This window comes from Phocoena phocoena, chromosome 9 (assembly GCF_963924675.1).
Source record: "Phocoena phocoena chromosome 9, mPhoPho1.1, whole genome shotgun sequence".
In the NCBI taxonomy this organism is placed as follows: Eukaryota; Metazoa; Chordata; class Mammalia; order Artiodactyla; family Phocoenidae; genus Phocoena; species Phocoena phocoena.
The window spans coordinates 58,402,327-58,415,997 of record NC_089227.1 but is presented as its reverse complement, the minus strand read 5'-3'; the positions used below and the strand labels follow the sequence as shown (position 1 = coordinate 58,415,997).

At 40.2% G+C, this 13,671-nt stretch overlaps 1 protein-coding gene across 1 annotated transcript in view; it reads right to left on the bottom strand.

The window, feature by feature from the left end:
* CREB5 (cAMP responsive element binding protein 5) overlaps positions 1-11,623 on the bottom strand; it is a 334,186-nt gene extending 322,563 nt beyond the window's left edge. The window contains exons 1-2 of the mRNA XM_065883854.1: positions 11,558-11,623; positions 6,149-6,242 (exon numbers count right to left, since the gene is read on the bottom strand). Coding sequence (XP_065739926.1) covers positions 6,149-6,242; positions 11,558-11,611 — 148 coding nt within the window. The 5' untranslated portion in view covers positions 11,612-11,623. The remainder of the gene's footprint in view (positions 1-6,148; positions 6,243-11,557) is intronic.
* Positions 11,624-13,671: the final 2,048 nt, after the last annotated feature.

The following is a 13,671-nucleotide window of genomic DNA, read 5'->3' as shown; positions in this document are numbered from 1 at the left end:
GACTGTAGATCAATGCCTTTGACGTATTCAGGTGAATTTTCAAAATTCTATTTTGCTTGACCAACTAAAAACATGGATGAGAAGCTGACATGTCCAAATGCCAATGCAGTAAGCCCCTACATACAAAAGAGTTCTGTGCCAAAAGTGCGTTCGTATAAGTCCAACAGAATTAGCCTAGGTACCCAACTAACACAGTCGGATATATCGTACTGTACCGTAATAGGTTTATAATACTTTTCATACAAATAATACATAAAAAACAAACAAACACAGTAGAGTAAACTACACAAAAGCACAACCACATGCACTCACATGACAACATGAACTAACTTATGTGACTGGACACGCTAACGAACGTTTGCGTCTTTGAAAGTTCGCAACTTGAAGGTTCGTATGTGTCGCTACAATCTCCTTCTAAAAATGTTTGACCAATCTCTCCATTTGATGGGTATTGAAGGGATAAGTCAATAATATAAGAAAAAGCAGTTCATAGATTTATATCCAAACACAAATCTAAGGCCGAAACATACTAAAAATAATATGTGTACCTCACCAAATCTATGTGTACAGTGAGAAAATTATAGACAGATAGGGACTTTGGACAAATTGCTTATCCTCTTGATCTTGTTTACTCATATGAAAAAAAAGTGGCCAGGATTAAATGACAATGTATATAAAGCAGGGGGAATATTACAGGCATAAGATAAGGCAATAAATGGTAGCTATTTCTATTATCATGCTGCCCTCCGGTGCAAGCCATCTCCACCACCCTCTGTTCCATAAAGATCTGATTAATTTCCATAATGAGAAGTCACTGTGTAACTTTACCATCAATGGAAGAGAAAGAAGCTAAGTATGGGACATACTTAGCATGTGTGTGTGTGTGTGTGTGTGTGTGTGTGCGTGCAAGAGAGACAGAGACAGAGACAGAGATTTATTTACTTTTTATATCCCAGTTCATTCCAAAAAGAATCTGGAGTGAGATATGTCACCTTTCCTCTGGCTCCTCCCTTAAAATGCTCTTGGATTATTAAGTAGGGTTTATAGCAAAGAGCCATGAGCTATGGATTCGGGTTCTGAGATTGTCTGGTTGATCACAAACAATCTCTTGGAGACAAAAGTTCTACTTCATTGAAAACATTTTGCTTTCTCCACAGTAAGTATTAGGTTTAGAGTCTGGAATTAGAGATAGGCCCTACTTCTAGTCCTAATCCAGGTCTCAGTTGGGTTCTGAAGGACTATACTGTCATTTATATTAGATGCTCTGCATCAGACGGTGATAAGGAAGATGGGATGAGGAAGCCAGTCTCTCTTGCCTCTCTTCCATGTGTCAGCGCAAGATACAGTCAGCTGCACTGCATCTGGTCTTGGGGTTTTACCACTTCCAGCCCCACCATATTCAGAGGTCAGGGAGAAAGAACCCCTGAGCCTGGAGTGCTGAACATCAGGTCTTGGCTGAAATGCCACTCATCTAGAAGAGGCCTGTCCTGACCTCCCTTGGGGAGCCTGCTGGCCGCTGACGTCACATTATCATGTTTTATCTTCATCGGAGCACTTCTCCCTAACTGATATTTTCTTGTTTATTTATCTGGGGATTTTTGGTTTTGTTTGGTTTTTGGTTTTTTTGTCTATTATCTCTCTTTCTCCCTACCTCCAACAGCATATAATCAGTTCCACAGAAGAGGGAACTCATCTGTCTGGTTCAATGCCACATCCCCAGCACCCAGCACAATAGGATCCTTGCAGGCCCTCATTAAATGTTTGTTGACTAAATGAATGGTGATGAAGGGGCAACTTCAGACCCTCTTCCCACACCTCAGCTGGTGCCTGTCCTAACTTCTCTCCAAGCACAGCCCAGTTGCCTGCAGCATTAATCGGGCTGTGATGTCTGGTGAGGGAACTGACTAGGCATTTAAAGGCATGGTCTCCTGTCTCTTTCTTAGGTTTCCCACCTGAGTGTGGATCAGGTTTTATCTTTTGGGAAAGGCTTGCAGTACTCTTGAACTTCACCTTCCCTTTCATGAAGCAAAATCAGTCATCTTCTACGTCTATATTTCTACCGTATTCCCCCAACACACAACATACACACAGAGTTCTCATTTAGTATATTATTTGCTTATTATTTGTTCAACTACAAAGTTGTACTTTGAGTCCTATTCTGTTTTGTTTTGTTTTTTTTTCCTGTACAGACCCTGGGAACCCTGTAAAGAAGTGGGGGTGGGGATGTTTGATAGGGCAAGATTTAGGAATTTCTGGATACCTAGACATAATACCATTAAAATAGACCCAAACACCATCCTCTTTGTCTCTAATACTGAAATTTGATCATAATTTGCAAGCCAAACAGGTCTGGTGTCATGTGGTAGCTGGTAATTTTGCAACCTGTATGTGGACGTATACTGTCTTCAATGGATTCTCATTTCAAAACTGGCACCTAAAAACCTTTGCTATCACAACTTCCCTCACCATGAAATTATCTTCTATCAGACGGAGAATAGTTGAAGGGAAAGGTTCATGCCCCTCGTCACATCAGGACACTGGAAATGTACCACAGAGCCCAAATGAGGATGGACGGACCAAGGTGGGAAGGAATGGAAGTCTTTGCCCTCAGAATCCAACACCACCACCCCTATTCATGTCCTTACTAGGGACATGTACTGTCCTTTTAGAAGGAGAGGTTTTATGTTTACTGTCTATCAGTAAGAGCAGACTAATGTTAATAAAACACCATGACCATCACTTTTATTATCCTGCTTTGTGACATGTCAAAGATTATTTACAAAAAAAAAAAAAAAAGATTATTTACAGTCATTTTGAGTAATAAATTCTACCTGGCTTAAATAAAATGGACTTTATGGCAAAGCTATAAAATTATTTCAGATCTTACAACTCTTTGGACATTTACCCTTCAAATGTATATGTGTGATATCTTAATAACTTCCCTAACTATAATATTTGCAATTAAAGAAGGATGAAGTGATTTTCCAAAATTTAGGTTAGCTAGACACCCTGAAATTAGTAATAAACATACCTACTATACTTTATCTCCTTAATATATGTTAAACACCAATTCATCTGAAATGAAATTTTGCGTAACTGAATATTGCTTTAAAAAAATAGCCCAAATATTGCTTGAAAAAAAATAATAGCCTTGAACATTTTTGCCCTGATGAGGCTTTCTGATTTAAGATTTGATTTATACTATTTTTATTTTTATTGTTACTATATTTTGAGCTGTACAAAATTATTCATCTTCATGAGAGGCCACAAAATAGGTTTAAGGTACATTAAGAAATAAAATTCTAATGAACATATTTTTAATAAAAGCAGATTCTGAAGCTTTTGATAAATTCAAATCTGAGTAAATTAAGATACAGACAAATAAAACTTCAGTCATATTAACAATCACAATCTAATATGCTAAAACTGAAATGATGTTTGAGATAAATATATTTTAAAGACTTTCCTGGAAAAAAAATGCAAAGCACAAATACTCAGTAAATAGCATATTACAATTCAGTGTGGACAACATTGGCATATGACATGTAGTTGACACCTCAGCCTCTGGAGGTGGACTGGATAGCTCTGTATTCTGTTCCAGCAAGAAATTTCTACGAGACTACAAACACGCAGAGTGGGTAGCAAGTTTAAAAATTTAGCACAGGGAAATATACCCAATCTCCTGGGATAAACCATAATGGAAAAGAATATTTTTTTAAAAGAATGTATAACTGGGTCCTTCTGCTACACGGCCGAGATCAGCACAACACTGTAAATCAACTATCCTTCAATTAAAAAATGGTTCAAAAAAATGTAGCACTTAATTTCATTGGGAGTATGAAATGGCCTCATACCAGCTTCAATATAAAACCTGAGAAAGCAAAATAAAATATGCCCTTATATTATTCATGCTGCTTTTCCTCATTTAGTTCTCCCTTCATTTTCTTATTCTGAGTTTGACATAACAAATTAATAAGAATCTGGTAAGAACTACTGAAAAGCTTCAAGAGTTTCATCAAAAACCTATAGGAAATCTATAGAAACGTTCCCACATCTTTAGCTACTTTTTTTCAGACCTTTGGATGGGGCTCCCTGTAGGGCCATCCCAGCAGTCTACCTGAGAGATACTAGGCTGGTACTTACCTCTACAGTGATCATATCGCTACATAATCACCACTCCTTCACACTCACCTCCCACTTCCCTACCCCCAGGCCGCCTATTTTAGGGATCCTGTTTGGGAGAAATAAAGGATGAACTTATTACTTGAAATATTGGGAATTCCACAGTCTAGAGCCTTGCTACTTTCCTATACATGTTCATCGTTAAATTATAAGGTTACACCACGTGTGACTCTATAGAACGTAATAAATGATTAAAACAAAAGAACAAAACACCCTTCCTAACCCTTCTAGGCTTTCGTAATTCCTAGAAATTTGAGTTTCTGCATCTCTGTTTCTAGACTTAAGGAAAGACAAAGTTATTTCTGAAGAGCCATCTAGTTCAATAAAAACAAACAGGCTGAGAGAGAGGTGGTAGAGGAGGGAAGGGAAGAAGCTGCCTTTGAACACGAGAGTCTTGCAAATCACAGCCCATCTGTACCACTAACGAGTCACGGGCCAGACAGTGAAGACCTGTGGACAGTCCCGTCACCGGGAGTATTTGATCATATATATAAACTGATGAAGCCTGACAAAGCAGTAGCTGGTGCAAGTCAGAGGGTTAGGACTGCAGGATCAAGGGCCCTATTTTTTTGCCCTGTTGGTGAGTTTGGGAAAGTTGCTCCCTCTCCCACACCCCTTCATCTCTATCTGTAAAATGTGGGTTGTAATAATAACCTGTCTGAAAAAACTCTTAGGGTATTTACTAATAAGAGCGATAATAAAATACTTGTAGGGCTTCCCTGGTGGCGCAGTGGTTGAGAGTCCGCCTGCCGATGCAGGGGATGTGGGTTCGGACCCCGGTCCGGGAAGATCCCACGTGCCGCGGAGCGGCTGGGCCCGTGAGCCATGGCCGCTGAGCCTGCGCGTCCGGAGCCTGTGCTCCGCAACGGGAGAGGCCACAACAGTGAGAGGCCCGTGTACAGAAAAAAAAAAATACTTGTAAAATTTAACTGCCATAGAAATGCTCAATTATACGAGCCAGTTTTGCCTGTGCAGTCAGTTTCTCTTCTGATATCATTTAAAACATGTTCATGGGCGTATTATTTCTTTCACGATGCCAGGGAGACTGTGGCTTGAGTGAAATATTTCTAGCCTGAGAAGGCCAACAGGAAATGCTTCAATTGCCCTGCTAGGGTTTATGAAACTCTTGCACTTACATGCTTTCATTGGATCACAATAAGCCTGTGAAATAGACTGGGCAGATAAAATCATTGCCATTTAATGGAAAAAGAAACTGAAGCCCAGAAGTGTTTACCAACTTGCTCAAGGTCATCTGGCCAGGCTAGAGTTCAAGTTTCCTTACTCCTTGCACTCTTTCTAATTTACCACACTACCTCTCAAGATGGGACAGAATGGAAATTAATTGATGGATTTATGATCACATTTGCTGAGCACTTGTATTTCCACACATTATCTTATTTAATTTCCCAATTCTGAAGCTGGTACTATTTCTTAAGGAAATCTTCACTGACCAGCTCAGTCCAGAAAGAGAGCTCCTTCTGCTAAAGCCACACAGCATTTTTCCTTAAAATGCTCATTTGATATATATCATGGACAGTCCTCTATTTTAGCTAAGTTTTCACACACACATTGTGATGTCCTCGAAAACAGTAATCATATCAATCTTCGCGCCTCCACGGCACTCAGAACAGTGCAGCGTGCATTACAGATGCTCAATTAACATCTGTTGCTTGAGTAATTACAGGTATGTGACGTTAAAAAATCCTTACACGGAGCCAAGTTTCATAGTAATAAATATTTCACATTCCAGAAAACAAGAAGTCATAGCTCTCCGATTATTTGAGTGAACACTACATTAGTGGATTACATTCCTGCTTACCATTATTTTAAGCCTCAGCTGTACTTTAGAAATATAGATTTTCAAGGTGTAGAATTTGCCAGTGGAAATCATCCTATTCTGTAGAACAAGTGTCTCACATGAGGCTGATCTGATCACCCAAAGCGTCTTTGCCTGATGGCTCCTTACCTGATAACATATTGTCTGTTTTTATTGAGGGAAACTTCAAAGTCATTTCATGCTTGTGCCTATGAATCATCAGATGGTCCTCTGTTGGGAAGCGCTGTCAAACAAATAGAAAAAAAGGGAGAGGGGAGAGGAGCCATTCAGTTTTGTAATATATATTTCACCATCACAGAGAAAAAGATATATTCAGCACTGCAAACGTGACAAGGAAAACAAAAAGTTAGTTCTGAAAAAGTGTGAAAGCATGGTAAGTAAAATGACAAATTATCTTACGCAACCACATATGCATTCATGTCAAACTTTGGAAAAGAACTACACGTCACGCTTAATTATTTGCCATATATATCTACAGATGTACCCCATGACATCTGCATAGTATGTTTCTGTTTATGAAGACCTTGCACACTGATTATCTCATTAATTATAATTATACATATGATGTATAGTAACACAGCAAATTATTTTGAGTGTTCTATACTCCATGCAGTGTAGTAAACCAACACTTTATTTTTAATTTTCAGGGAATGATATTATGGTTGTCAAAAATGCTGCGCCCAAATATTTTCAGCTGTCTGGCTTCTGGTCATATGGTGGAATTGGATTTCCTGGCCCTCTTGTGGTTGGGTGGGGCCATGTGAGTAGTTCTACCCATTGAGTCATGAATGGAAGTGACATGTCATCCAGATGTGAGCATCTATTTCTTGGGGCAAGACCCTCTCCCTTTTAGCAAAGAGATTCACAATACAAGAAATAGTGGCCCCTCAATCATCCCAAATCTCTGAAGAATTATGAAGAGCATCTCTGAATTCTGAAGGATTATGAAAAATATCCTGCCAATCTATAACTGAAATGTATGCTTGGGCAACTGAAATAAACCTTTGTTGTGTCAAGTCATTGAAGCTTTGAACTCATTTGTTATTGTAGCAGATCCCAGCCTATCCTGACTCAGACTGGTATGTTTTAATAACTGAACTTAACAGGGTATCTGCTTTATCAAAGTCAAATGAAAATTCAACAAAAGACAATAAAGTCTGCTGAATATTTCCAAATCTTTGACAATCTAGAAAATCTCTCAGAGCGTCCCAGCTCCTCAGGATAGCCACTATAAATTTCAATTGCCATTGTATATTAAGGTAGAAATCTTTTCCGCAAACAGTATAATTTGTATTCACGGGAATGAGGGGATTCACTGGGCTAAATCCTTTGGAATATTCTAAAAGTAGTTCTTCAAATAAATATCACTTATTTCTTTGTCATTTGTATAACATAAATTGGAGAGTACAGAAGTTGCAACACATGGTGATCATGCCAGATTTCTGAATACACAGAAGTCTTCATGACATGTGGGTTTTTCCTGCAGGATCATCTGGTCCTCTATAACACTATAGTAGAATGACTGCATCAAATAAGTGACACTACCATATGTGGCTTAGACACCGAGGTTAAATTTCTTAGTCTTTCTGTCAAAAGCCTTATTATAATTCTTTTCTGTAATATATACCAAAAAACAACATGGGAATAGCCTTCATTTGCAGTCATTTTGTTAGCCATTTTTGGCTCCATAAAATAATAACCTAAAATAGAATATAAACAAGAATACTTACTATATACTACTAATAATCTCCATGATATCTCATATTAATTATAATTACCTTCCAAATAAGACAATACAGGATATCTGTGATTTTTTTTTTTATTTGGTAGGAAAATAGCAAATTGTAAATAACCAAAAGGTACAGTCTGCAATAGATACAGAGCTGAGAGAGGCCACTGGAACTTAAAAGGAGGTAAATGCAGAGGGCAAAGGAACAGTGAAATTAACATTGGACTTTGTGAGATCAGAAAGAGCAAGAGAAGCTTGTTTCTCCTCACTTTTGGGACAAAGCTAACTTATAAGGAGCCGTAACACACACACACACACACACACACACACAAAAAAAAAAAAAAACCTCCCAGGTATTATAGGCCATTCCTAATAGAGCAAAGGTTCTTTCCAATGAGGGTAAAAGGCGGTGGGAGGGGAATCCATCCATCACCTCCAACACAGCGCAAGCACTGATAATTCATATTTACTCCCCTTTCCAATTCCCAGCCATCCTTTCTTCTCCATGCAGGTCCCAGGCTATGGAACATCGCTCAAGTAAATGCCACGATGGACTGATTCCCTAACACCCCACCAGGAGACCCTTGGAATCACTGGCCAACCACATCTCTTCAATTGAAAGATGCTCATGTTTTTATAATAGCTTATCAAGAAAAAGAAACACTTCCACATTAAATAGAGACATCAAGTTTTAGATATATCTTTACATTTAAATTTAGTGGGGGTTGAAGGAAGAGGCTTGGAATTTTACCTTAAAACCAAGAAACTATGTAAATTCTCAAGTCTCATGTTTCTCCAAACCTTTCCTCAGTTCACCCAGCCTTCTCAAGGAAATGACCTGCTCCTTCACTGAAGTTCAAGGTCATTTGAAATGCATCCCTTCAACATTTATTATCACCTCCATCTCAGAATTTACATTAACTCCATAGGTCCTATTTCCATTCCCTCCTGTCTCTGAGGAGTGAGCATCGCCCCCCCCCTCCCCGCTCCACAGGATCCTCTACACCCCTGTAGTCTGGGGAAGGGCACTCCAGCTGTGGTCCTTCAAGCCAGCATGCGCACTCCTCCTTGCCCTTGACTAAATCCAGCCTGGGGAGCCTTGACTTGATATATGTATATGTATAGCTGATTCACTTTGTTATAAAGCAGAAACTAACACACCACTGTGAAGCAATTTTACTCCAATAGAGATGTTAAAAAAAAAACAAAAACCTTTTCTCAAGCTGCTTCCTTCTCAGGCTACCATTATATCACTCTGCTTCCCGTCACTCCCTAGCACTCTTGAAAGGCTCCTCTATGCTGGCTACCTCCACTTCCTCACTACCCACTCACTCAATCTGGCCCCCACCCCGACTCCTCTCTCATAGGTCGCCGGCAAACAGCCAACTGCCAAACCCAACAGCCCCTGCTCAGGCCTCTCGCTGTGCCAGCTCTAGCAGCGCCTGACACCAGTGACCACACGTCTGTAGCATTTATTTATTTATACCCTGCCTGATTCCAAAAAGGAGAAAAGATGGCTTAGAGCAATACCTAAAATAGAATGGGGGAGCATCACTTAGAAGTAGGTGATTCCCAAAAGGGAAGGGATCCAGAAAGAAACAAGGCTAAAGCCAAAATGCAAGTCACTGGGCAGTCACTCTCAACCGGGGGCAATTTGGCCCCCAAGGGGACATTTAGTAATGCCTGGAAATCTGGTTTTCGCAACTGGGGAGCGCTACTGGGATCTAACAGATAGAGGTCAGGGATGCTGCTAAGCATCCTATAATGCACAGGGGAGCCCCCCACACATACACAACAAAGAATTACTCAGCCCCAAATATTGGTAGTGCCAAGCTTGGGAAATTCTGCCACACAGTCCAATGTCCTCTGTGCACTTCTTTTCTCTCTGACTTATCCAAATGCTGGATGCGGCTAAATACCCCTTTCTTAAGGGCTCTCCTCTACCATCATTCACAATCCTGGACTCTCCTGGAACCCTAACTTGCCATGAACCCTCTCTGGCCTTTGCTAAGTGTCTTGAGGATCCCTTTCCCTTAAATGCCCCTTCCACAGAGACACCCCCATTATCCTCCCCAAGTAAAGTAAATCCCCCTAGGATGGTCTTCAGGGTGACCTGTGCTCTTCCTTCATGGAAAATTGCAATTCATTAATTAACTGATGAATTGCTCATGTGGTTCCACGTGTAATGCCTAGGCTAGAAGTTCCGTGAAGGCAGGGATACATGTGTTTTATGCACAGAGCAGGCCCCTCAAAAATGTGCTGAGTGACTCAAATTGAATAAAACTTAACGTCACATTTTTACAGCCAAAGCAAAGCAAACTGCTCAAGTTATTGGATTCTTTCTGGCTATTGAGACTCCCCCTTAAGGAAACTAAGTGGAAATCAGTTTTAACTTAGATAAGACAATTCTCTGCATTCACAATGGAGAGTCCTGGTCTAGCAGAACTTTTCCCAGTACTTCAACCTATCTGTGTCTTCCCAGTGTTTCCTATTTCAAAAGGACCTCCAAAACCAGCTTGCCAAAATATAGTTGAAATTCAAAATAATATTCTCTACTGCTTTCCTGATTTATTAGGTAAAAACCAACATTCATATAAAAGCCCCTGGAGAATCTACTAGAACACAAGCAAAGGAGGCTGGTTTCTCAGCTGGTGGCTGATGTCAACAGCGGCATCGCGAGGCAATAACATTTCATGTTTCCATGACATATTCCCTCCAGGAAGCTTCCAGGACCCTCCTCAAACTCTCTGGGGAGATACAATGAAAAGGGTCCTTCATGGACATCACCTCTCACTGACTCCCAGACATTGCTCTGCGCTGTGCTGCCAATCCCACAACATAGACAGGCAAGAGCGTGGGGCTTGATTCCACCTGAAACTACTGGGCACTTCAGAGAAAGAGAGCATAACGACCCACATGCCTGTGCTCTGAGTTCTAAGCTTGTCCTTTATCCCATAAAATGAAGAGCTTGGCATGAGAGCACCATGTGTGGTCATTTTCCAATGACTGGAACTTGGAGATATCCAAAGGGTCAAGTGTAGAAAAAGTCACCATCCTGTTCCAAAGGAAAAATGTCAAATTCTGATTTTAGATGATGGATGTTTCCAGTTTCTTTCAAAGGGATGGGTTCTAGTACAATAGTAGCAGAAGTCACCATAGCAACAGTGGGCGTCAATTGAGCACAACGTGCAGGTCCTTTACTAAACACTCCACACACAGTACCTCATGTAAGCCTCACATCTAATCCACTTGATGGCAGCCATCAGAGGCTAAAAGAGGGTTAACCCAGCATAGCAGGCCAACTTCCTCTCTCAAAGTTTAGATAAATGGAAAAACTATGGGTTCTAGATGAGTCATAGGGGGTTTATTTTACTCAAACGGGAAAACAAAACAAAATCGAATTCAGTCTCTGATGGTGAGCTGTTTCACCAGTAATCCAAAGGCCCAGAATTCAAGTGGCTATTGTCAAAAAGAGCACCCTCTTTCCCCCTGTCTGAAATAACAATCCTGAACATCTGGTGGGCAGGATGCGGCTGGCTCGCTTCCAGGGGAAAGTTATGGATGGAAATGGCCAACACTGATGTAGTTCAGAGGCTGTGAGGGAAGTAGTTCAAACTAGTCAAAGTGGAAAATGATGATGATGATGATGGTGATGATGACGGTGAAGATGATGGTGAGGGGGACTTTGAGAATATCTTGGTGAAGAAGAAAAGCCAACAACAGGCATGACCGCCAAGTGAGAGTTGCCTCACTGTGGGGAAGGTACTGCATCCCCTGCAGACCAGAGTGGAGGACCCCCCTACACTCACCTGGGAGCAGCCTGGGGCACTGCAGACAAACGGCCTCTCCTGCTCCAAATTCATCTTGGATTCCTCATAAATCTGAAGGGTCAGGGGGAGAGAGGAAGGAAAACAGAAATTCATGAATATCTCCTGCTTCTACCTGAGAAAGTCAATGGCTCAGAGCCCCCTCCTATGCCAATTCCCAAATTAAATGAGAAAAACATAAACATGAACAACAGGTCCTGCCTTGCTGAAGTTTATCAGGCTCCCTGCAGTCCAAGTTCCCACTGTGTTTTCTTGAGTGCATATTTACTGCACTTTGGAGAAAAAATGCAACCAAAAACAATGTCTATTGCAGCAGAAATTCTGCCTGGTGGGTGTTATTATCAGGTAAAACCCCACCTGTGCAGGGCAAAGAGCAAGAGAAGGGTAGTTACTGGGCAATTATCAGTGTGAGGACCAATCCTGAGCATCAGGTCAAATGATTCTCCCATGATCACCCCACTGAGATTCAGTATGAACAAGGGACGCAAGGTAGCCCTACAGCCAGCTTAGCAAATGACCCTGGCAGTGAGCCACGGTCTTAAATTCTCTTTCACCTCAGGCATTTGATGATGCCTCAACAAAAGCTATCCAAGTTGTACAGAGGTGACGAGAAATCAGCAAATGCAAAAAGCATTACCTTAAATATTTCATTAATTTGGTTTTACAGGCTGATTTGAAATTAAAATCAGATTAAGGCGACTGCCCCTCTGATCTAGATAAGTTGTCTGGAATAAGGTAGCTTTGCAGGGAGAAACCTTATGTTGTGATCTCAGACATATGTTAAACTATAGTATGGTCTTTTCTTATGCAGGGGTTACGTTCTAAGGTAAGTTCATTAGGCAAAAATTGAGCGTAACCAAATATCTTTGCAAATCTTCCCCCAAACCGATAAAAGTACAATATATATGATTGTGTAGTTACTAATCTATACAGTAACATAAAATTTTTTTTTAAATATCATAAGATGTACTCTACAATTGAAGTTCCACAATTTAAATAGTTTTCTAAATCATACTTTTCTTTTTGCCAGTTTTGGAACTGAGTTTACATAAGCTCCATGTGCTGCTGGTAGGACACGGCTTCATTATAGAACTAAAATCTACTGTTTCGTCTCTGAAGAAAGGAAGTCCTGTGCTTCCTTAAAATTCTACTTGTAGGTTATTCCAAAGGAGTCTTAAGTCACCTTCACCCTTGAAAGAGAAAACTCTGCTTCACTCATGGAATAGTTACCCTTCATCCAAGAAAACTTTATCATCTTGCAAAAAAAAAAAAAAAAACAACAATTCTAATTTGTACGTCATTACAGCCTTCCCCCAAACACTAATATATCCACATATATTCTTTGGGAAATAGAGGCATACTTTCACTTTTCTGAAACACAAAATGAAAACACTTGCCTTAGATAACACTCCTAGTCAGATATTAAAAACAAATTTTAAAATGTAAACTCTCTTCACATCACTATTCCTCAAGTTTCACTAAGTAATGCCCTTTTCACTCTCCATTTGGAATGACTAGTCACATATCAAGGCAGTAATGTCGAATAATTTTACAGTTTTCCTGTATCAGACATATTGGTTAAACTTTTTTACTCTATTATATTTAGAAGAAGGAGGAAAAAAATACAAGTATCTTCCGAAGTTTTCCACTTGCCCTTGTCTGAGGAAAGTCATGAGCAACTAAAATGACTTCTCACATCTCGTTATTCATGTGATTTTGCCATCACTTATCATAGAGCATCCCTCCTCCCCGCTGTGAATGCTGATGACTTACTTCTAAGCCTCCAGATAAAGGGTGACTTTAAAGCTGAGAAAATGATTTTGATCCAAGATAGAACAAACAGCATAGTAACTGGGTTATTCATCAATATTAAATATGCCTTGTTTTTCTAGTAAACTTTTTAAAACACTTCCCTGGAACTTTTCTGTCTCTGCGTCCATGATCTGTCTGACCATTACCAGGTCACTAAACTGCTTCATGCCTCAATTTCCCCTCCTTTAAATGGGGGTATGAATATCAATCTTCAACTCCTTCATTCCTGTATCACACCAGTCAGTTAGGGAGCCATTTCCAAATTATGGAGAAAGGTCTTAAAG